Source organism: Megalobrama amblycephala, linkage group LG3 (genome assembly GCF_018812025.1).
Source record: "Megalobrama amblycephala isolate DHTTF-2021 linkage group LG3, ASM1881202v1, whole genome shotgun sequence".
Taxonomy (NCBI): Eukaryota; Metazoa; Chordata; class Actinopteri; order Cypriniformes; family Xenocyprididae; genus Megalobrama; species Megalobrama amblycephala.
In genome coordinates this window covers 7,109,403-7,132,501 of record NC_063046.1, presented here as the reverse complement: position 1 = coordinate 7,132,501, position 23,099 = coordinate 7,109,403, and the positions used below count along the sequence as shown (strand labels likewise).

At 36.2% G+C, this 23,099-nt stretch overlaps 1 protein-coding gene across 3 annotated transcripts in view; it reads left to right on the top strand.

Annotated features, from left to right (window-relative positions):
- Positions 1-23,099, top strand: part of LOC125264397 (transmembrane channel-like protein 3) — a 50,410-nt gene that overhangs the window by 3,192 nt on the left and 24,119 nt on the right. For all 3 annotated transcript variants that reach the window (XR_007184076.1, XM_048183668.1, XM_048183667.1), the window contains 14 exons: positions 2,459-2,496; positions 2,604-2,978; positions 4,147-4,293; positions 5,538-5,613; positions 7,734-7,815; positions 8,061-8,167; positions 10,391-10,489; positions 10,632-10,774; positions 11,546-11,693; positions 15,765-15,808; positions 17,343-17,490; positions 19,235-19,344; positions 19,446-19,524; positions 22,659-22,943. Coding sequence is in view for 2 of the 3 variants with exons in the window: in XM_048183668.1 (XP_048039625.1) it covers positions 2,863-2,978; positions 4,147-4,293; positions 5,538-5,613; positions 7,734-7,815; positions 8,061-8,167; positions 10,391-10,489; positions 10,632-10,774; positions 11,546-11,693; positions 15,765-15,808; positions 17,343-17,490; positions 19,235-19,344; positions 19,446-19,524; positions 22,659-22,943 (1,584 nt within the window). In the remaining variant the exon portion in view is untranslated. The remainder of the gene's footprint in view (positions 1-2,458; positions 2,497-2,603; positions 2,979-4,146; positions 4,294-5,537; positions 5,614-7,733; positions 7,816-8,060; positions 8,168-10,390; positions 10,490-10,631; positions 10,775-11,545; positions 11,694-15,764; positions 15,809-17,342; positions 17,491-19,234; positions 19,345-19,445; positions 19,525-22,658; positions 22,944-23,099) is intronic.

Here is a 23,099-nt window from a genome sequence, read left to right as displayed (position 1 = left end):
GTGTGCATTTTTCAGGTATATTATCTGCTGGTTTATTGCCGCTCAGACAAAACTCCAGAGTAAATTAAAGTGAATGATCACAGCACAGAACACTAACTAGTGTCAAGAGAAAAATTGAAAATCTAGTATGTCTGTGGGTTTCCCGGGGGACCTTGAAAATTTCATTTAAAGTAGGATGTTTAAAGGAATGGGAGTGTTTGTGTTGGTGTGCAGTTTAAAAAATGACATATTTAGAGGTTTGGCATCATCTCATGTCTCTTGATTGCGACGTTGCAACTTGGATAAACATGACAAATGAGATTTAAGAGCTACTGCAGAGGGGAAGGTTATGAGTGAAAAGCTAACAAAAATATGTTCTAAGAACATTTTGATAACGTTACCATTAATTTGCAAAAAACAAAAAGTCATTTCTGAATGTTCAAAACATCCATTTTTCTTTTCAATATTTTTTTTAAAAAACATTTTTCCCTGGTCACTCAAATGTTAAGGGAACATTTAAAGGGATAGTTCACCCAAAAATGAACATTTTTATCTGCTTACCCCCAGGGCATCCAAGATGTAGGTGACTTTGTTTCTTCAGTAGAACATAAATGATGATTTTTAACTCCAACCGTTGCCGTCTGTCAGTCTTATAATACGTGTCAATGGTAACACAATTTATAAGAGTCAAAAAACATGCATAGACAAATTCAAATTAAACCCTGTGGCTCATGACGACACATTCGGAAACAATTAGTAACATAAAAAAAACAACAACAAAAAAAACATTAGGCGAACATCCAACTAAAACATTTCAATAAAAAAAGTTCCATGAGCGATGTATAAATGTTTTTGTGCTAACGTTTTGAGAACAGTAATAAAGACCAATGACCAAATGTTCTATTAACATTACAGTACTGTTTGCTTATAACCACAACATTAGCTTAAATCCTGAGAACGTTCCCTGTTAGCTGGGTAATGACTTAAACGTATGAATGTCTTAAAGGGGTCATGAACTGCGATTTTTACATCAATAATTGTCATAATTTAGAAATGAAAGGTATTTTTCCTACCTGATTTTAGCCCTCTGTTTTGAACGCTCTGTTTTAAGGGGCGTGTCTGCTGTGAGACTTCAGTGTAAACGCCCACTCTGCTGTGATTGGCTGACACCTTTGCATATGAAATAGCTAAGTATTACTCTCTCAAAAACTTTTAGCATGTTTTTACTATTACAGCTCTTGAGGTTTACTAATCATGAAAAGTGTTGATTATAGCATTATATTTAGATTGTGGCATAAAAGGTTGCGGTGATGAACATTGTAGCCGATCACAGACATGTTGTTGATCTCATGAAAGCAGTGATCTCGTCATTGTAACTCGATTTCTGCATACTAACGAATGCTTTCATCATAACTAACAGTGCAAACACAATGTAAATAAGAGATTTTTTTTAATATAACGGGAGTTTTGGTGAGAGTCCAGACTGTTTGATTGACAGCTCCAGCGACTGTAAAGGGAACGTTCTTTGATCGCTTTCTTTATATAATTTAATCACCGTTTAAATAACAGATTATTTTTGTCCTACTAAGAGAAACTATGGGAAGTTGATCGTTTAGTCACTGGTTTGATTTACTGACAATAAACGATTTTGAGACGTAAACATCTGACTGTAGGCCTGTATGAATCATTGCATATCAGAAATCACTGGTGAGTTTGGTTAGACATGTATACACATAATCCATACATATCAAGCGATCTGTAGCAAAGCAATATAGTGACACAGTAGAAATATTTTTACTCTGATAAGTGTGTTGCGTGCTTCCTGTCGAATCCAATATAGAAGGCACAGCATCGTATTTTTAATTTCAGGCTCTCTGCAAATCCAATGTAGCTACTGTGTTTTTCCACAACCTGACACTACACAACATTTTGCACTCTTCAATGGCATGTTCATTGCTTAGTTGCTTGATCCAGTGTTAGTGTCACATCTGATATTTACCTACTACTACTTGTCGTGCTCGAATCAGTGGGCGGGGCTACTGGACTTTAGGGTTCGTGATGTCACCAACCCGGGAAGAAGCTCGTTGTAGTCCTTAAAAAGTGAAATATCTCCCTTTGCATTGAACTTTGAGCGTCGTAACTTTGCAGATGTTGTTTATGCTCAAACAGCAACATTAAACACTAACTGAAGTAAAAAAAAAAAGAAGTGAAATCATAATCAAGGACACCTTTAAAAATGGCACAATGGTATTGTATGTCATCAGAATATAGCACACAAACAGTATGAACTATTGTATTGATGAATTTATACTACTTGTTTTGAGTGAATAATGACTTATTTACTTAATATTTAAGTTTAAAAAATTCAAAAATGTTATTGTATGGTATCAGAATATAGCGCACAAGTACTGTGATGATAATTTTATGCTGCTTGCTTTTGTCCCATTTGTCCCATTCACTTTTATTGTGTGACAAGCAGAAGCTCAGACATTCTGCTTTAGAAAGAACAACATGGGGGTGAGTTAAAAAAAAAAATAATAATAATAATAATGTTGTATAATATTTGTATAGAGGTCTCAGAATAGTGTTTACATCTACTCTCTTGTTTGAATCACTTTGTACAGAAGCATGTGCATTCATTGCCAGGTTGCTGCTCTCACACTGTCCCTTTAAGAAGCCAGTACAGCTGTCACTGGAGTGATTGTCTGAGCTTAAACTCCTCTGGTGGAGGGGCTTATGCAGCGCTTCAGCAGGATCCAATCAGGCAGGTAGCACTCCTCGTTCTGCTCCCCCCAGAGTCCCATCAGCAACACCCTCACAGGAGAACTCCTACAGATGGGACACATGCTCACTAAAGACTGCAGAAAGTTTTAATGCTGGGAAATGAGTGAAATGGCAGAACCAGCAACAATAACCAGACCCCTGATATCCTCCAAGCGGCACAAGAGCATAAGAAAGAATTCCAAAAGGATTTATTCCCCTTATCAAGACGATAATGGGTAAGTTGGCTTTTTGACCAAATCTGACTCAATTTATTTTTTTGTACTGTAAATTGCATTGCCTTATTTCGCACATGACACTTGTAGACTAGAGAATTCAGTCTTTATTAGGAATATATATGCTTTGCAGTGGAACAGTAATATTTCTTTTAAAAGTAATGTTCATATATTTATACATTTAAGAATTTATATCAATTTATCTGTATAAATTCTTGTAAACCATAATGATTCAGAATTGTTAGTCTGATTTCCATAATACAAGGAATTGATATGATGCACATTGCATGTTACTTGTGTGTGTGTGTGTGTAGATATATATATATATATATATATATACACACACAGTTGGAGGGTTATGAATCCAGTTCACCTTCATCCTCCAAAGTGTGTTTATGTATATTGGAATATCAAATAAAATTAATTGATTTACATTTAACCATTTATTTTTTTAATAAGAGTAAGTGTAGTAATGTACTTTAATAAACAAATAATAATGATAATGTCATATTATAATTATAGCATGATCATGAAAAATAACTGTGTGTGTGTGTGTGTGTGTATATAGTAACACTTTATAATAAGGTTTCATTAGTTTAATCTTAGGTAATGTTAGTTTCAACGTTTACTAATATATTATTAAAACCAAACATTGTATTTGTTAACATTAGTTAATGTTAATCGATTTTTATTAACTAATATTAACAAAGATTAATAAATATTGTACAAAATGTATTGCTCATTGTTAGTTTATGTTAGTTAAAGAATCAACTAATGTTAAAAATTATATATGTGTGCATATATATATATATATATATATATATATATATATATATATATATATATATATATATATATATGTGTGTGTGTATATATGTGTATATATATATATATATATTTATGCGTGTGTGTGCACGTGTATCAAGCATTATGCATTGACATAAACAGTATATATATATATATATATATATGTATATATATAATACAATATGTGTGTGTGTATTGTTTGCATGTATATGTATTGTTTCTGCATACACTTGTATTTTTCATATTCTTTTTTCATACCACTTAAAGCAACAGTTTTATTATGTGCTGCACAAATAAAAATCAAATGTTACTATGTTACTGTCAGATTAATGAAAGTGAATATTGATCTTTGGCTGTGTTTCAGAGCATCTGATGATGAGGATAAGGATGGAGAGAGAGTGGACAGTAATGATCCAGAGGAGATGTTCCAGAACATTCAGCTTCAGAAGGAAATCATCGCCAACATCCGAACCAAACCCTGGCCAATCAGACGCAAGCTAAAAGTGCTCAAGTAAGACCCCACCAAGAAAATATAATCAGAATTTCTGCACATCTTGTATATAATTATTACAGATCATAAAGTTGTATTGTTCTCTAGTGGAACAAGATAAAAAAGATAAAATATTTATAAGTTCAGCATTTATAAGGCCAAAAAGTGGGCGTAGAATGTTTCAGTTTCTTGATATACAGTATAATGTGCTGTAAAGGTATTTTTGAGTTGAGGCCAATAGAAAGCCTGTGATGCTAGAGAGTTGGATTTAATACATAAGTAGGAATAATGACAAGAAATAAGCATTATTTATTTTTAAGATTATTATTTGACCCCATTACAGCCATTATTCTTCTTAGAAACGGTATTCCAAAATGTTTGAAAGTGATGATAATGGCCGAGGAAAGCATCTGTGCATTAAACCCGTAAGGTAAATAACAATTAACTTTCACTGCTTGAATGCGTCCGCCATATTTACAACATGATGCCTGGAGAACAAACTAAATTGGCTGAGTAATTGTTTCATTAGCCTGACCAGCAGTTTCTCATTTTACTGGGTACGGATTACTGCAGCTTCTTTGGGCGAGGATGCACAAATGTTACGGCAAGAGAACATTTCTGTATGCTTCTGGAAAAGCCTTGCCAACATATTGTACAATGCAATGCAGCTGCTTTTAATGTCTGATTAAAATTATTACTTAAATAATGTTTAAAATATATTTCGATGGAATGGAGCAGCGCATGTCAGTTATCAACATAAGCTTTTAGTATTTATTTCAGGGGTTCTGAATGTTTACATCCACCCTATTGTCTAAAAAATTATGATTATACAACTAATGCTTTTATTAGCACATATCTTTAAAGTTACTTAAAATAACTGACAGGTTTATGCCTGATGGTGCACGGAAGAGATGCATGCTACATTTTATGAGTGTCCCCATCATCTTTGGGTGAGCGCCCATGATTACATACACCCCCACCCACCCCCAGAAATCAATTTTCCATCTGAAGTTGTTTGATTCCTCTATTATGTTGCCATTGAATTTATGGTGTTTTGTTTTTATTAATAAAGAAACCGATGAAGTGCTACTGTTAATGGGTAAAGCATCTATGAAATGCAAATATTAAGAAAGTGTGCTAGAGTTCAGGTTCACAGAACAGGAAAGCCTTCTATTAATGCCTTCACTGTCACCACCCACAGCTGTCAGTCTGCAGCAGGATATGGTGTAGATCGCTGAAGCTCAGTGTATTTGTGTGTGTTTCAGGCAAGCCAGAGAGATTGTTCTGAAGTATGAGGGCAGACTGACCAGGACACGAGGGTACCAGGCAGCTGGGGCAGATGTATGTTTTGTGCAACCTTTTATCTACAGAATTTGTGTTCACTGTGTTCAGTGTTTTCGTTTTCGTTTTTTTTTTTTTTTATTATATTGTTCACCTTTTTTATTGGCAGTATACAGTATCTGAACAAGTTGTGCATGTAGCTTAGAGCATTATTGATGGGTTTTTTTAGTGCAAGTATTGCTATTGGTCTGTCTGTCATCTATGTATCTATGTATCTATGTATCTATCTATCTATCTATCTATCTACCTGTCTTATCTGTCTTGTCTGTCGTTCTGTCTATCATTCTATCTCTATCTGTCTTATCTATCTATCTGTCTTTCTATCTACTGGTGCATCTCAAGAAATTGGAATGTCGAAGAAAAGTTCATTTATTTCAGTAATTCAACTCAAATTGTGGAACTCGTGTATTAAATAAATTCAGTGCACACAGACTGAAGTACTTTAAGTCTTTGGTTCTTTTAATTGTGATGAATTTGGCTCACATTTAACAAAAACCCACCAATTCAATTTGATCTCAATAGATCAATAACAAAAGGACATTTTAAGCAGAAATGTCAGACTTCTGAAAAGTATGTTCATTTCTATGCACTCAATACTTGTCTTTTGTATGAATTACTGCATCAATGCGGCGTGGCATACCATATCCTCAGGTATAATGGAAGCCCAGGTTGCTTTGATAGCGGCCTTCAGGTCATCTGCATTGTTGGGTCTGGTGTCTCTCATCTTCAGGTCAGGCGAGTTTGTTGGCCAATCAAGCACAAGTAACATCATGGTCATTGAACCAGCTTTTGGTACCTTTGGCAGTGTGGGCAGTTGCCAAGTCCTGCTGGAAAATGAAATCAGCATCTCCATAAAGCTTGTCAGCAGAGGGAAGCAAGAAGTGCTCTAAAATTTCCTGGTAGACGGCTGCGTTGACTGTGGACTTCAGAAAACACAGTGGACCGACACCAGCAGATGACATGGCAGCCCAAATCATCACTGACTGTGGAAACTTTACACTGGACTTCAACCAACATGGTTTCTGTGCTTCTCCACTCTTCCTCCAGACTCTGGGACCTTGATTTCCAAATGAAATGCAAAATTTACTTTCATCTGAAAAGAGGACTTTGGACCACTGAGCAACAGTCCAGTTCTTTTTCTCCTTAGCCCAGGTAAGACGCTTCTGGTGTTGTCTTTCGTTCAGAAGTGGCTTGGTACGTGGAATGTGACGGTTGTAGCCCATTTCCTGAACACGTCTGTGTGTGGTGGCTCTTGATGCACTGACTCCAGCTTCAGTCCACTCCTTTTGAATCTCTCCTAAGTTCTTAAATCAGCTTCGCCTGACAATCTTCTCAAGCCTGCTGTCATTCCTTTCACTTGAACACCTTTTCCTACCTCACTTCTATTTTCCAGTCAACTTTCCATGAATATGCTTTGGCACAGCACTCTGTGAACAGCTCTTTCAGCAATGACCCTCTGTGGCTTACCCTCATTGTAGAGGGTCTTGATGATCGTCTTCTGGACAACTATCAATTCAGCAGACTACCCCATGACTGCTGTTGGGATTACTGACCGATCTGTCTGTCGTTCTGTCTGTCCTTTTATCTATCTATCTATCTATCTATAGTTCTATCTAAACTGCTTTTGTCTTTTTCATGTTATAGCTTCTCTCCTTTTTTCTTTCAGTTTTTTTCATCAGCTGTGTTTGTGAGATTCCGGTTAAGGTTCTGCGTGTCTCTGCTTCAGCGGTGCTCCTCATCTGCTCACAGACGCTGCACTCAAATTTATGGCCTGTTGTTATAGCCTGGTTTAATTAAAATGTCCAATGGCATTCGCCAAGGCTGCCCAAGCACCATTAAAATTAATTGACTTTTTAGCAAGTGGATTTGATGGTGAATTATTAATTCTGATTATGGCTTTCATGGCAGATAGAAAATCAGATATTCATGCACATTGATTTAACAAATTACGATCTCACTATCCTTATACATGAGAACTCAGGTCTCACAGGTCTTTCAGCATTGAATCTTTATTTATTTGTGGACTCTTCTGTCTACAAACTATCCTAACATTTGCTTATGTGTACGTTTTATCTAACTGTTGTATGTGTTCTCATGTGATTGTACATGTTTGTTTGCAGTTGCTGAAGAAGATTTCAAGAGTCCTCTACAACATTGTTGTTCTGTTCATTCCCTGGGAGATGAGGATTAAAAAGATTGAAAGTTAGTATCCTGTCATGGTAAATGTATTAGGCATATTCACTGTAGAAAATATATTTTGTCAGGTAACCTAAAATGTGCATCTATGTAGAAACTATCTAGATTAAGTAGTGTGATTAAAGTACTAATATATAATTTAATTAGACTGAATAAATATAACCCTACTAGGTTACACCTACAAGTATTTTAAGGGTCAGATCAGGTAGAAAATAACTGCATTAAATATACTATATATGTTGTTTTTGAAGGTCATTTTGGATCAGGAGTGGCATCTTACTTCATATTCCTACGGTGGCTGTTTGGGATCAATATAGTTCTCACTATTATGACTGGAGCCTTTATTGTGCTGCCTGAGGTTTGTATGCACTGCATTCATTTTTAAAAGCAGGGCCATAAACACTGACCCAATAATTAGAATTGGCCAAATTGCCCCCAAACCTTGCCCCCCCAAAATTACACAGTAACCTCCAGTGATGCAAACTGCTCGACTTTTTTCTCAAATATGGCCGTTTTGAATTGTAAATATGCTTTTAGGCTACGTGATTCATGTAACTCGACATATTTTCGACATATTAGACATACAAATAAAAGTAGCCTACATGTGTGCATATTATTGTGCATATGACGTATGCCTTGGGTGGGAATTATTTAAAGGGGTCATGAATTGAGAAATCAACTTTTCCTTGAGCTTTTGATATGTAAGAGGTCATCATATCCTGTAAGTCTCAGAACTGAAAACCTCCTTGTTAGTCCAATAAAAGCTTTTATAGACACCAGGCCCAGCGAACGACTCATCTTGGAATGTGCCTATCTATGTCATAGGTAGGTGTAACGCCACCTTTGCAGAAGAAATCAACGCCTACTTCATCATTGCAATGTTAGCCCCACCCACTGGTGTGCTAGCGAGATGAGGAGGAGAGAAGAGCGATACAGGATTAAAATAACATTACCTTTCAAAGGATCCCAATGCTAGGAATATGGTTATTTATTTTCAACAATGTGAATGTCTCAGTTGAGCTTTATTTATTAGTATTTGCTACATTTCACTGTGGATTCTTTGGTAAATCAATCGCATTTCATCACAGGCTTTGCAAACAGACTTTTATTATATGAACTCGACAGTAATGCAACAACATGTTACTTACTGTGTTAATTCTAATGCCTGATCTGATATTAATGATTCATGTACAGTCAGATGTTCTTTGTCTATGTGTCAGTAAATCAAACCAGTGACTAAACACTCAACTTCACGTTGTTTCTTGTAAAAATAATCTGTTATTTAAACGGTGATTAAATTATATATATATATATAGAAAGCGATCAAAGACAGCTCCCTTTACAATCGCTGGAGCTGTCAATCAAACAGTATGAGTTTATCAGTGACTGAGTTCTGGACTCGCGGCAAAACTCCCGTTTTATTCAACGAATCTCTTAGTTACATCAAGTTTGCACTGTTGGTTATGATGAAAGCATTCGTTAGTGTGCAGAAATTGAGTTGCAATGACGAGATCACTGCTTTCATGAGATCAACAACATGTCTGTGATCGACTACAATGTTCATCACTGCAACCTTTCATGCCACGATCTAAATATAATGCCATAGATCTTAATGTAATGCAACACTTTTTTTTATGGTTAGTTAACCTTGAGAGCTGTAATAGTAAAAACAAAGTTTTCGAGAGAGTAATACTTATCTATTTAAAATGGAAATCACAGCAGTGGGCGTTTACACTGAAGTCTCACAGCAGACACGCCCCTTAAAACAGAGCGTTCAAACCAGAGGGATAAAATCAGGGTAGGAAAAATGCATTTTATTTCTAAATTTTAACCATTTTTGATGTAAAAATCATTCTATCATTATAAGTGCACCCCAGGAAACATCATAATAAAACAACACAGTCCATGACCCCTTTAAATTAGGAATATTGTGACACAGTTCTATCTATTGAATGAAGTACAAAGTCCAGGGCATACGCAAAATAAAGGGGCAGGGCCTGGTTGAGTTGTGTTAGTAGTGTGATGAAACTCGCACTTATAGAAAAGAGCGTAACATTTCTCAAACACACTGAAAGCGGTTGACCAATCGCAACATACTGATCCAGCCAACCAATCAGAGCACATTGCACTTTGCAGAAGGAGGGGCTTCATAGAGACAGGAGCTAGACAGAGTGTTACTGACAGACTGGGAAGAGAGTCGATGTCAAATATGTGAAAAATATATATATATATATATATATATATATATATTTTTTTTTTTTTTTATAACATTCAACTCCAACAGATGCCGACAGGGTTAATGTATCGATCCGACAAATCCCGACCAAGTGTCTGAGCGTTATATATGACGTTATTCTCCTTTATTATTATTTCAGAATGCATGCACAGATATTTAAATGCTGCTGTGGGTTCATACATTATTTGTAGACAACATTTTTCATTGAAACTACCCAAGGCCATTTTTAGGCCTGGAAATGAAAAATATGGTTAGATTTATTTCACTCCCGGTACAGCAATTTCTGCTCAGGTATGATCTTTTGTCCTCTATCATTCCCTCTGTCTCTCCAATCTGTCCAATCAGCTCCTGGCCGGTGCTCCATTTGGTACCACCCGCAGCAAGACCATTCCCAAGGAGCACCTTTCTTCCGCACAAGATCTGGACACCATCTGGTCACTGGGGGCAAGACTATTATCTCTCTTTTTTACTGCTTTACCAATATGCTGTACATATTATCTGTGTAACGTAGAGATTTAATTGCAATTGATTTATTTGTGATGTGCAATCTGCCACTTTGTGGTTTTGTTCCATGTCTGTGTTGCAGGGATATCTACAATACTCTGTGCTTTTTTACGGCTACTACGGCAATGTGCGTAAAATCGGCAGTGCTGGCTACAGACTACCCTTGGCCTATTTTCTGGTTGGGATGGCAGTTTTTGCCTACAGCTTCATCACTTTGTTAAGAAAGTAATCACCACTAGAAAAATGTTTTGCTTGAAATCGCTGATTAGCTTACATTCACATCAAGCTGTACGATTTTTCAGTTCATGCATTCCCTGATAATCCAAGCCATGACTTTAAAGGGGACCTATTATGCAAAAGGTGTTTGAACACTGATGTGTGTCCGCAGTATGTGAAAACAATCAGCCTATAATGGATTTTCATAAAGGTTGATTCTGAAACACAGCTACTGACAGTTTCTGACATTTTCAGTGCGTGAGATTGTCCTGTTTTGTTGTTGGCGTTCTGCCGGAACACAAGCTCTTGAAGCTCCGCCCTCTTCTTGAAAGGGGGCTGAGAGCAGCAGCTCATTTGCATTTAAAAGGACACATAAAAACGCATAGTTTTTGCTCACCCCACAAAAAATAGCAGTTTTAACACGTTATAAAAATGATCTGTGGGGTATTTTGTGCTAAAACTTCACATACACACTCTGTGGACACCAGAGACTTATTTTACAATCTTGTAAAAAGGGGCATAATAAGTCCCCTTTAACTAACCAAGGTGTGGATTTTCTGTTGAAGCTGGTTTACCAAATATCTCGTTGACCTGGACTACATTTATAGTGTTTTTAAGTCATTTAAGGCCATGTGGTCATTTTTATGCAGTCGTGGTCTCTGGTATAAACTCTGGTATGCAAAATACCTGCATTAAAATTATTTGGCTCCATTTGTGTTCCTTGGAAAAATAACCACTTACAAGTTCCATAATGCAGCTTCATATGCTGTTTTCTATCAGAATGGCTAAAAACTCCCGCACGAGTTTAGCCGGCGCCTCCGAGGAGAATTACACTTTCTGCTGGCGTGTCTTCTGTGCATGGGACTACCTGATCGGGAACCCAGAGGCGGCCGAGAGTAAAGGGGCAGCCATCGTCAATAGCATCAGGGTGAGCGTCTCCTACATCCAACAGACCGAAAAAAAAAACAAAATCTGTCCTTGATTCAGTTCTCAATAATCATCCTGTTTTAATTCAGCTCAGCATTGGTTTATGTTCCACTATTAGGCTGTGTGTCCAACAAAGCATTTTTTCCTGAGGCTAGCACATTTTTCCAGTTGTTTTCAATTGGAGCGTCACATTTTTGAAATGCAAGGAGCATAACGAGGCGTTGAGCGTCTATTTAATTTTTTACTGGTCGCAGACAGCTGAAGAATGTTCAACTTTGGTTAAAATGCAGTGCTCATTACTGTCACTTTGTCAAGTCAAGTCAAGTCAAATTTATTTATATAGCACTTTTACAATTGGTAATTGTTTCAAAGCAGCTTTACATATTAGAAGCACAGAAAAAAGGGAAGTGGTTAAAAATGAGCTGTACAAACAAGCGTGGTAATATGTAACATATACAAGATGGTGCTACATTAAGCCAATGTCGGCTGACTCCCAGGGGTGGAAAAACCCCCCTAGGAGAAAAACCCAGCGTGCTAACACTGGGAAAAAAGTCCTAGGAGGGGAAAAAACCCCTTGGAAGATAGTTATACATTTTTATTATAGAGATTAAAAATAGATTATATATAAATATATGTAAGCGGATACGGGGATTAAAAATCTGAATTATAGATGCAGCCAGAACTGGATCTGTAGGCCCATTGTCTCCTGGGCTACGTTGTAGTCAGGTCCAGACACAGGTTCTCCATCTGATCTGGATACGGCCTGGATCCAGCACCCGGAAAACCTCAGGATAAGCAGAGAGACAGATATTAGCGTAGATGCCATTCTTATTCTGATGTACAGGTATATCTAGTGTTATAGGAAATGTTCTCGGTTCCGGCCGACCTTTGTACCCAGCCGTCCAATCACAGTGGAGGAGGGGCGGGACAAATGCAACACCCACCAACCACCACGTTCTGCTTGTACAATGACAACAGATGACAACAAAAGCATAATAATGGAACAAAATAATTTAAAACAAGAACCAGTGCAAATACTTAACATTGTATCAACATTTCACATATACACCGATCAGGCATAACATTATGACCACCTTCCTAATATTGTGTTGGTCCCCCTTTTGCTGCCAAAACAGCCCTGACCCGTCGAGGCATGGACTCTAGACCCCTGAAGGTGTGCTGTGGTATCTGCACCAAGATGTTAGCAGCAGATCCTTTAAGTCCTGTAAGCTGCGAGGTGGAGCCTCCATGGATCGGACTTGTTTGTTCAGCACATCCCACAGATGCTCCATTGGATTGAGATCTGGGGAATTTGGAGGCCAAATCAACACCTCAAACTCACTGTTGTGCTCCTCAAACCAGTCCTGAACCATTTTTGCTTTGTGGCAGGAGCATTATCCTGTCGATGAGTCCACAGCCACCAGGGAATACCGTTTCTGTGAAAGGGTGAACATGGTCTGCAGCAATGCTTAGGTAGGTGGTACGTGTCAAAGTAACATCCACATGGATGACAGAATCCAAGGTTTCCCAGCAGAACATTGCCCAAAGCATCACACTGCCTCCGCCGGCTCGCCTTCTTCCCATAGTGCATCCTGGTGCCATGTGTTCCCCAGGTAAGAGACGCACACGCACCCGGCCATCCACGTGATGTAAAAGAAAACGTGATTCATCAGACCAGGCCACCTTCTTCCATTGCTCCGTGGTCCAGTTCTGATGCTCACGTGTCACTGTTGGCTCTTTCGGCGGTGGACTGGGGTCAGCATGGGCACCCTGACTGGTCTGCAGCTCCATACACAACAAACTGTGATGCACTGTGTATTCTGACACCTTTCTATCAGAACCAGCATTAACTTCTTGAGCAATTTGAGCTACAGTAGCTCGTCTGTTGGATCGGACCACACGGACCAGCCTTCGCTGTTATGTCTGATCGGTGTAGTTTGTTTCTGTATTGTTTCTATATAAAAATGTTGATACAAGGTGAAGTATTTGCTCTGGCTCTTATTTTGTTATTTTATGTTGTTATGCTTGTTGTCATCTGTTGACATTGTACAAGCAGAATGTGCTCATTGGTGCCTCGTTACGCTCCTGGCGTTTTAAAACGCGGCGCTCCCATTGAAAACAATTGGAAAAATATGCAAGCCTCTGGAAAAAACACTTTGGTGGACATACAGTCTTAGAGCTGATTTCCCAGAGAAAACATGTTATTTGAGTCTCATCAGTATCATGCTAAATTCCAGATATTTCTTTGGAATATCGTTCAGTGAATACACAAATGTTGTGTTTTCACTCAAATTCATCACTTTCCTACTAATGACAGCGATAAGATTTGGCCATTTTGTGCATTTGCCAGTAGCTTTTAGCTCTTGTTTGTGTCCAATTCTACCAGTAATGGTAAACGTTTTTGTTTTTTTACATATTAAAGGTGCAGTATGTAATAATTTTGTCTGCTAGAGGTCGCTAGAGGCCTATTCAAAACAAAGGCATAGCTTGATGACGGCAAGTTTGAGTGTGGAATCTTGGGACATGTGGTCTCCACCTCAACAGACAGTGCAATAGGACTTGGGAAGAAAACATGTTAATGGATGCGATTATTAACGTTACTGTAGTATGAAGCAGAGCAGGAGCGAGTGTTGTGGAGCTGAACGAGGAGCTGGAGCGATTGCGCAACACACGCCTCACGAGCAGCGGGACTTTTATTATGCCACAATCGCCGGCACTGCTTCCGCTTTACCATATGTATCATATGTATTGACAGGACAATTTTTATTGTGAGGTTATGATGTAAAATTATGATAACTACACTGTAGCTGCTACAGTAACTAACAAAATCTATCCAATACTGGATTTCGTAAGTGTCTGAAAAAGACAATTTTCACATGCCACCATTACATATTGCGTCATGCTATATTGCAATACAATACAGCAAATATAGTTTGACAGTAAATTATCAAATTAATTGATTACTGTTTAGTCAGATGATATGAAAACGATTACCACTTGTTCAACAAATATATACACTCGTGTACATTTAAACACAATAATTGGGCATACATAGCAAACGCAAGTTCAACGATTTGCGCGAGTAGATTACATACAAAGTCAATGCAAAGACACGATCTGCCCCGCGTTTGGCGTGTATGCCCCATAATACTAATCGTGTTGATCGTTATAATGGCATACGTTTTCTGTAAAGATACGAATCAAAACAGCTCACCTGTCGAGTAAAACACAAGCGAGATCGGCATCTCTTTCTAGGTGAAGTTTGTCGCGAAGCTCTCTCCATCTAGAAAATGCAACACCAGTATTGATCCTCGCTCTTTCTCTCCTCTTGTCCCAAACTCTTCTTGGGTCGTTTGGTTGGCCCGTACGCTTATGTTTACGGGAACTGTCCTTGTCGACAGAACCAGCGGCAGATGGTAAACAGTAATTATGTTCCATAAATAAGTAACACAATCCACCATAAAACATGCAAGAAGTAAATAAGGAACTGCTTGAAGCAAGCAAGTGGTTTGCTGGACGCTAGACACTACTTCCGCATTTGTCCACGACACTGTTGTCATGTGGTTTCTACGTCAGTAAAGGCGGTAACAAAGGGTAACTGACGTCATTGACAGGCGACTGCACTGCCCCGTGTCACTGTTTAGAATGGGAATTTTCTCATGATTTACAAGTAGTTGAAAACATTAGAGATATTGTTAGTAATCAGCTGGACAAAATATATAACACTAGCCTAGTGGTTTTTGGATATTTTACTGTGAATATCTTACAAATTGTACCTTTAATAGCTAATATGATTGTTAAAGTAAAATTTTCATTTAATTAGATCATTGAACTGGATAATATAGGTATTATATTGACCATTGTCCTGTTTTCTAGATATCGTTATCATATTGGTTAACTTTTCAAAATCATTTCCGTTTTCTTTCTTTTTTTTATAACAGTACCACACTTTATTGAAGTAAATATAGTACCTATTTGGCAGAAATTATGAGTAATGTTTTATGGGTTTTGGATTATATGGTGGATGCTAACTAACCAAAAAATGTTTTATTACTACTTTTTTTTTTTTTAGGAGGCCATTGTCGAAGAGCAAGAGAAGAAGAAAGACACAAGCTTGCAAGTTTTTCCTTCTTTATTTGTGTTTTCATTATCACATCAACAAAACTCTAAGTGCTGACTAAGTGTTTTCGCCAAAGTTTCTCAAAAGTGCATGTTTAACAAAACTGGAATGATGGTATCAGTAAGTGACTTACAGTGATGTGCTGTTCCTCTCTATCTGGGGCTGTTGTCACAGCGCTTGTAATGCTGCCTCACACTGCTCTGATTTACACATCTCCTCCCCGTCCAATGCAATCGCAGCAGAACATGCGAAACGGAGAACATCCCACCGTATTTCATACAAACGGCCTTTTACTGCAGGCGGATGACTGCACCTAAATTGCCATCAGACCTGCTCACACATTAAAGCGGATTGTTATTTTGCTGGAATGCGACACCCATATGCACACAGGGTTATGCTAACATTTTGTCTAGATTATCATAGCTAAACTTGGTTGAATCTAACGAAACCGGGACACATTTCACCCTAGAAACAAATTTAAAAAAGAAAAAAAAGTTATTTTGCATGAAGAAAACAAAGCCTAGTTTTATTTATTTATTAAATTAGTTAGTTAGTTATTGCATAATGATGACAATATTTTCAGGACAATTGAGCACGTTATTCACCGTATTCTCATTACTAAAATGCACCCAAAGTTTGTTTGTAATTATCATTAAATACAGTGCTTTTTCATTAAAAATATTGCATTACGGGATTATAATGATCATTTTTAAAGAATGCATACTCTCCAAATTAAATAATGTGAACCCAGACATGTTCTTGACAGGTTTCATGAGATATTTTTATAGATTACTTTCTTATATATCTCTGTAGAGTTTCGAATATGATGACAGAACATTTCTGAAGTGCTTGACTATGACTCACCTGCTTTTGTCTGTGATAAAACACGTCAGGCAAACTGGGAAATGAAGAGCAGAAAGGGCTTGTTTATTGATGCTGTGCTTGCAGTGTTCAGCCAATGCTGATTTTAGAGCAGTAGGGGAAAGAAGCCTTGTTATGATACTTGACATTTCTTAAGCATGTATTCAGTGTTTATAACCTCCTGAATCAGAAACATGATGTCAGAAAAGCTTTTATTGAGGTATTTGTTGGGGGTTTATTGGCAATGGAAACTACGCATTGACTACACTTTAGTCATAAACTAAATCAGCTTATAATACGATGTGGTTTTCGTATTACTCATCTCTTTTTGTATAATGGCAATAAACCGTATAATTGACCATTGTCCTGTCAGTCGATTACCTACGTAGTTGTGCTAGTTTCAGGTTTCTCGCATCGCCTCTTTCTTCCCACATAAAAAAATTGCAAGTCACTAATCAATAGTTCATTTCCATTAATTAGAAAATTATTAGCATTTGTCATTCGTTCATCATCGCAATATAAGTCCCTTTCAGGATGATGCAGGATCTTGATCACCCTAACTAAAGTATTTGTTATATAATAAACCTCCAGTTACAAAGACAAAGACAGATGTTTAAAGGTGTATCTGACTGTACTGTTTTCTCATTAAGTTCACTTCTATCCCAACAGAGCCGTACTGATCAGTTTGCGGATTCTGGCGAACATTCTCGTCCTGCTGTCATTGGCCGGCAGCATCTACATCATCTACTTTGTGGTGGATCGTTCTCAGAAACTAGAGCAAGAGAAACCTGAGCTGACACTCTGGGAGAAGAACGAGGTACCATTTTATGTTTTATACATTGCATGTATTTATACATTCTTCTTCTTCTATTATTATTCTTTTTTCTTATTCATCTTATTTTCTTCACCTCATTATTATTATTTAATTATTTGTCACATTTTTGTTATTATTTATTAATTCTTATTTAATTCTTCTACTTATTTGTTTGTTTTTTATTTAATATTTTAAAGTTTTTATTGTTATTGTTATTTATTTATTCTTATTTAATTCTTCTATTTTCTACTTTATTTTTCTCATTTGTCTTATTTTCTTCATCTCATTTATTATTATTATTATTATTATTATTATTTGTTATTATTTAATTAATTATTCTACTTTTTCTTTAATTATTATTTTGTCTCATTCATCTTATTTTCTTTATATTATTATTATTATTATTATTATTATTATCATTAGTTAATTATTATTATCATTTAACTTAATCGCCACATTTTTGTTGCTGTCTATCTATCTATCTATCTATCTATCTATCTATCTATCTATCTATCTATCTCATAGCAACCACCCAGAATAACATAGCAACCACCCAGAACACCATGGCAACCACCTAGCAACCACACAAATCACCCTGGCAACATCCTAGAAACCAGTCCGAGTACCCTAGCAACTGCATAGCAACACCCTTGCAACCACCCAGAATACCTTAGCAACCGCATAGCAACACCCTAGCAACCCCCCAGAATACCTTAGCAACTGCATAGCAACACCCTAGCAACCACCCCGAGTACCTTAGCAACCGCATAGCAACACCTTAGTAACCACCCCAAGTACCTTAGCAACCACCTTGATTACCCTGACCTCTATCTATCTATCTATCTATCTATCTATCTATCTATCTATCTATCTATCTATCTATCTATCTATCTATCATCTAAACTAAAACTTTAAAACTGAAAATGTTTAAAATTGCTTCAAACTTTCTGGACCGACTTTTTCTAGCCAACTTAAAGTTTGTCTTGACAAACTTTTTTTCATCTAGTTATTTATTCTTATTTAATTCTTCTACTACTTCTCCTTTAATATTTTTGTTCATCTTATTTTCTTCATCTCATTATTATTATTATTATTATTATTATTATTATTTAATGCTTCTACTTATTCGACTTCTTCATATTGTTATTATTTTTATTATTATTTAATTATTATTGTTCCTTATTCATCTTATTTTCTTCATCTCAATATTATTTAATTATCCGCCACATTTATTATTATTTATTATTATTATTATTATTATTATTATTATTATTATTATTTATTAATATAAACAAGAATGAATGAATTATAAGAAGAATATAAGCACTAATAAATGTGGCGGATAATTAAATAATATTGTAGATAATTAAATAATAATAATTGATCTACTTATTTAACTTTTCTTATTTGCTTTTGCAATTATTTTTTTTTTTTCATTATTATTTTTTATTATTATTATTATTATTATTATTATTTTATTATCATCATTATTATTATTATTATTATTATTATTATTAATAATTCTACTTATTTGTCTAATTTTCTTCATATTATTATTTATTTATTTTTATTAGTATTATTATCTAATTGTTCTTCTTCCTCTTCCCTCCTCTTTTTCATCATCTTTTTATTTAATTCTTCTTGCTGCTTCTTCTTCTTACATCTGCCACATGCATATATTTCATCTAGTGTTAGTGATTGTGTGTTGTGTATCTGAGGAAGATGTTTATGTGGGTTTCTTCATCAGGTGAGTGTGGTGGTATCCCTCATCACAATGATCGCTCCTTCAGCCTTTGAGCTCGTCGCCCAGTTGGAGATGTACCACCCAAGAACCAGTCTCCGCTTCCAGCTTGCCAGGTAAGAAAATCACTGTTTGAACACTGCAATTGCTCTGGTTTGACTCTACCTCTTTTGTATTTTGTTTATTAAAAGAGAAATATGCCTTTTTTGTTGTTTAGAGTTCTGGTGTTGTACCTTGGAAACCTCTACAGTCTGATTATTGCCCTGCTGGATAAAGTCAACAGTATGAGCTCTGCTGTGAGTCACAATTATATTCTTGTTTAACTCGCAACCTTTTCTCTAAGGCTGCACGATTGACTAAAATAAAACCGAAACCGCAATCAAACCGCAAAAGCTGTGATTTAATTAAATAAATGTATGCGCTCTGTGTTTCAGAGTGAAGTGCTGCACTCTGTTGTTTTACACACGAGGAGCTTATGATCTATGAAGTCAAATTAATGCCTTAAAGTTTTGCAAAACAAAAAAAAGAATTGAGCAATAAAAAAATGTTTTGCAAACAAAAATAAAGAATTGCAAAGGAAAAATAAAGTATTGAGCAGAAAAAAATAAGTTTTGCAAACAAAAATAATAAATTGCAAAATAAAATAACGTAGTGCAAAAATAAAAATATAATCAATTACAAAAATCAATGACAGCTGTAATCCTATTTTATCTTTGCCACATATTTTTCATGCTCAAACCTACTAAATCATTTGCAACGCTCATTTTATTCTGCGTTTCAGTCAAGCGTGCGCTCACGATACCGGTTTTCCTTTGCGCTGCACTTTTCTGTGCGGATCTCTTTATGGCACTGGTTTGACGTGGGGGTGGAGTCAAGAAACGGGGGCACGCCCCCGCGAAACACGTCATCGGCAGGAGACGCAGATCGCAACAGAACAGATCAAGCATAGAGAGAGAGAGCGCATTTATTATAATCTGAAAACCACGTCCACCGGGGGAAAAACAATCCAACCGTCTCCACTGACTTTGTAATGCATGAGGCTGCCTTCTTGTCTTTTCTGACTTATTACAAAAAACAGAACAAAGCTGCTGTGTGACAATGCACAACTAACAAGCTAAAAAACCCAGAAATAAGTTTTTATAAGCTGTCGACCCCAAAAAACGAATGTTTAAGGACACAAAAGTGAATACAGGCAGTGAGACAGAGAGCAACGGGTCATATTAATATAAGAAATGCATTGGAGGGGAACGTAATCGGCGACAGGTGAAATAATTCTTTGACATGGTTAATAAATGCACTCTGTCTCTATGCTTAATCTGTTCTGTTGCGATCTGCGTCTCCTGCCGATGACGTGTTTCGCGGGGGCGTGCCCCCGTTTCTTGACTCCACCCCCACGTCAAACCAGTGCCATAAAGAGAACCGCGCAGAAAAGTGCAGCGCAAAGGAAAACCGGTATCGTGAGCGCACGCTTGACTGAAACGCAGAATAAAATGAGCGTTGCAAATGATTTAGTAGGTTTGAGCATGAAAAATATGTGGCAAAGATAAAATAGAATTACAGCTGTCATTGATTTTTTTTTGCACTACGTTATTTTATTTTGCAATTCTTTATTTTTGTTTGCAAAACATTTTTTATTGCTCAATTCTTTTTTTTTTTTTTTTTGCAAAACTTTATTTTTGTGCAAAACTTTAAGGCATTAATTTGACTCCATAGTGATCAGTGTTGGGTGTAACGCATTACTAAGTAACTAAGTGTCACTGTAATTAAATTACTTATCCACTGAAAAAGTAAAGTAAGGGATTACTGTTCATTTTTTAGGTAATTTAATTACAGTTACTTATAATGTACTTGCGTTACATACTGTAAATTAGTTCAACACTTCTGTTTAAAGCAATATTGAATTTAAAATCTAAATTTGTCATCTAAATGTAAAAGAAAACACTGCCTCTTTAAAATCGTTAGCTGTAGTTGTGCATGTGTTCGCAACTTCGCACCAGTTGGCTGCGTAGTCGCTGTCTGAAGATGTCAGCAGAAGCAAGTGGCTGTTTTGCAGAATGGAAATATTCCAATTACTTCACTTTTTTGTCACAGGTAGGCAAGAACATTGCGCTGTTTATTACACATAAACATTCAAATACACACACAGTTATGTCAAAATGCCCGTCCTGGCGTATATTCGTGTTGGTTATGTGAATGTGAACAGCATGTCCATTAAGTTTTAGTAACATGCTACTGTCTACTATTGGCTGTCTGTATTATAAATGATAATCAAAGAACAAAAGAAAAGTTTTAATAAGGATTAATCTATATTTAATTTATACACTTATGACTATGCAGAGTTATTTTATATTTGATTATTCAATTTCTGTGGTATTTTTACTTACTACTATTAGACCTACCTGGGGAAAAAAAAAAATATATATATATATATATATATATATATATATTTTTTTTTTTTTTTTATATATATATATTTTGGTATAGTGACATCCCTATTTGTTAGTAAAACAAAAAAAATGAAGTATTATAAAGTAAATAAAAGTATTATAGTATATGTTTTAATAAAGTTAAAATGTTTTAAAAAGTTATAAAAGGCTAAACTATTCCATGTTTGACTCATATTTCAATTATTAAAAGGGTTTCCTTTCTATTGTCTATCCGGTCAAGGTTTATAGGGATTAATTAATAATTAATAAGTTACTTATTGAGTAATTAAATTACTTTTCAGACAGAGTAATTAGAAAATTATTTTAAATACAACATTGATGATGTAATTAGTAATTAATTACTTTTTTGAAGTAACTTACCCAACACTGATCGTGATCCAGTGCTTTAGTGTCTCAGAGCAGATCGGTTCACAGTAAATGCTGCTCCACGTGAACTTCATCTCTGCACCTGCTCTGAGTTTGGGTTGCTTATAACATGCATTTGGAAACGCAACATGCGCCAGTCATCTTTCCAAACTTGAAGCGGGTTTCTGTCCAAATAAAAGCTCATTGGTTTGAAAATGAAAAAATTAAGACAGCTATAAATAGTAGTATTTTCATTTTACAGTTCTGTTGTACAATAAAATTATTATTATTATTATTATTATATTTTTCTTAAAAGTCGATTATTTAGATTTGTTTTTATTTAGCTCTTCTTACTATTGATTTAAAGGAATAGTTCACTTCAGAATTATTCTTAATTTTGTCAGATAAAGACCTTATGTTTAGTGTTTTTGTTCTTCCCTCATATTTAAAATATATATAAATATTTATATATAAAATATTTCGTTATATATTATGTTTTATTGAACATTCATTGAACATCAAACGATTGATTTCTGTGCAATGAAATTATTCAGATATTTACGATTCTTTAGTTAGAAAAATTAAATGTAACATAAAAAAAACTAACATAAATCATACATATGTATGAATAATTCTAGATTCCTGTGGGTCCAGGAAACCTGTCTGACTCAACATCGTACCTAGCGACCATTTCCCAGCCTACTGAGGACAACCTGTCTACCATTGTCCCGGATATGACAGAGCGGAGGAACAGCACACTGACCATGACTCTTCTGGACCTCAACAACAGCGTGACCACTATCAAGAGCACCACATCCTCCAGACAGCCAATGAGAATGCAGGCTCTGCTAAACCAGACCATCCTCTATGAGTACAACACCAGATCACAGCAAGACCCCTGCTGGGAAACATATGTCGGTCAGGTACTCCTTCACATGGAAATCATTGCTCTCAGGGACTTTGCTGGTATCCACTCCTGGGGCCTGTATCATGAAGCCGGTTTAGGGGGATAGCTAGGTATGTTTCACTTTAGTTTGTGCCAGCCCTGGGTTTTAAGCACCATGAAAGTGGCACATCTG